Below are 1041 nucleotides of genomic sequence, written 5' to 3' on the forward strand. Positions count from 1 at the left end.
GGGGGGGGGGGAGGGGGGGGGGGGGAAAAGAATATAGGGGAAGGAACAGGAGTGTGGGGAGTGGGGGAAGGGGCTAATGAGTGGGGGAGGAGGTGCAGTGAGAAGGGATGGAGGTGTAGATGAAAGGGATGAAACAGAGGTTGCAGAGATAATGAAGTTGGAAGGAGGAGGAGGTGTGAGGGAAGAATGATGAGGGACTTGGGACAGAGGGTACAATGATATGGGGGAAGAGGGTAGTAGTGAGAGCAGAGCGCCAAGGCACAGGGGTGGTCATGAGTGGAGGGATAGAAAGGGACAGAGGGGTAGTGAATGTCGGTGGGATGGGGGTGAGATACAATGAGCGGGGAGTGGGGGTACACTTCAGTCAGGTCCCACTAACACCAAAAGAAAGCTCCTCCCGCTGCTGAGACCGATGGTGCTCTGTGAGGGGAGGGGAGGGGAGGGTGTATGGAAGGTGAGCACTTACCTTCCACAGTTGCAGTGACAGACCCGGTCTTCACCCCGTAAATGCGGGAGGATATAATTGTGGAATCGGTCCAACAGCGCGTTCATATCCACGATGCAAGCTATCGCCTGTAAAGAGCCGACAAGTAAAGGTAGAGCAGGTGAGGGAGGGCGGTGTGAATGAGTGTGAACCCGGACAAGCCGCCGGCTCCGAAAGCCTGGCCGCCGCCGCCAGCCTCATGCAAATTACCGCAACACACAGCATGCAGCAGGCGGGCCCCGGTGCTGCTTACCATCACCATGGACGTCCCCACCAACATGAAGATCATGGTGTTGGCGGTGAGGAGCATAAATCGCAGCCTCTGCTTCCTCCTGGCTGGGGGCAGCGTGTCCTCGGGCACCGCTTCACTCGGTGGCCGCTCTCCCCCTGCTCTCAGTGGTGGGGAGGGGGGAAGGGGGAAGGGAGAAGTAGGGCCAGTCCTCCCGGACCCTTGAACCGTTCACCCTCCCCTCCCCCGTCCTCCCTCACTCAGTCAGTCAGTCCTATCCCTACACAAACAGCAGCCCGACCCCCCCCCCCCCCCCCCCCCCCCCCCC

At 60.0% G+C, this 1041-nt stretch overlaps 1 protein-coding gene across 1 annotated transcript in view; it reads right to left on the bottom strand.

Annotated features, from left to right (window-relative positions):
- The window catches only part of tmem240b (transmembrane protein 240b), a 3775-nt gene extending 2757 nt beyond the window's left edge, over positions 1-1018 (bottom strand). Inside the window, exons 1-2 of the mRNA XM_020536495.2 lie at positions 738-1018; positions 467-573 (exon numbers count right to left, since the gene is read on the bottom strand). Coding sequence (XP_020392084.1) covers positions 467-573; positions 738-794 — 164 coding nt within the window. The 5' untranslated portion in view covers positions 795-1018. The remainder of the gene's footprint in view (positions 1-466; positions 574-737) is intronic.
- Between the last annotated feature and the right edge of the window lie 23 nt (positions 1019-1041).

The sequence above is a fragment of the Rhincodon typus genome, chromosome 31, assembly GCF_021869965.1.
Source record: "Rhincodon typus isolate 14 chromosome 31, sRhiTyp1.1, whole genome shotgun sequence".
Lineage (NCBI taxonomy): Eukaryota > Metazoa > Chordata > Chondrichthyes > Orectolobiformes > Rhincodontidae > Rhincodon > Rhincodon typus.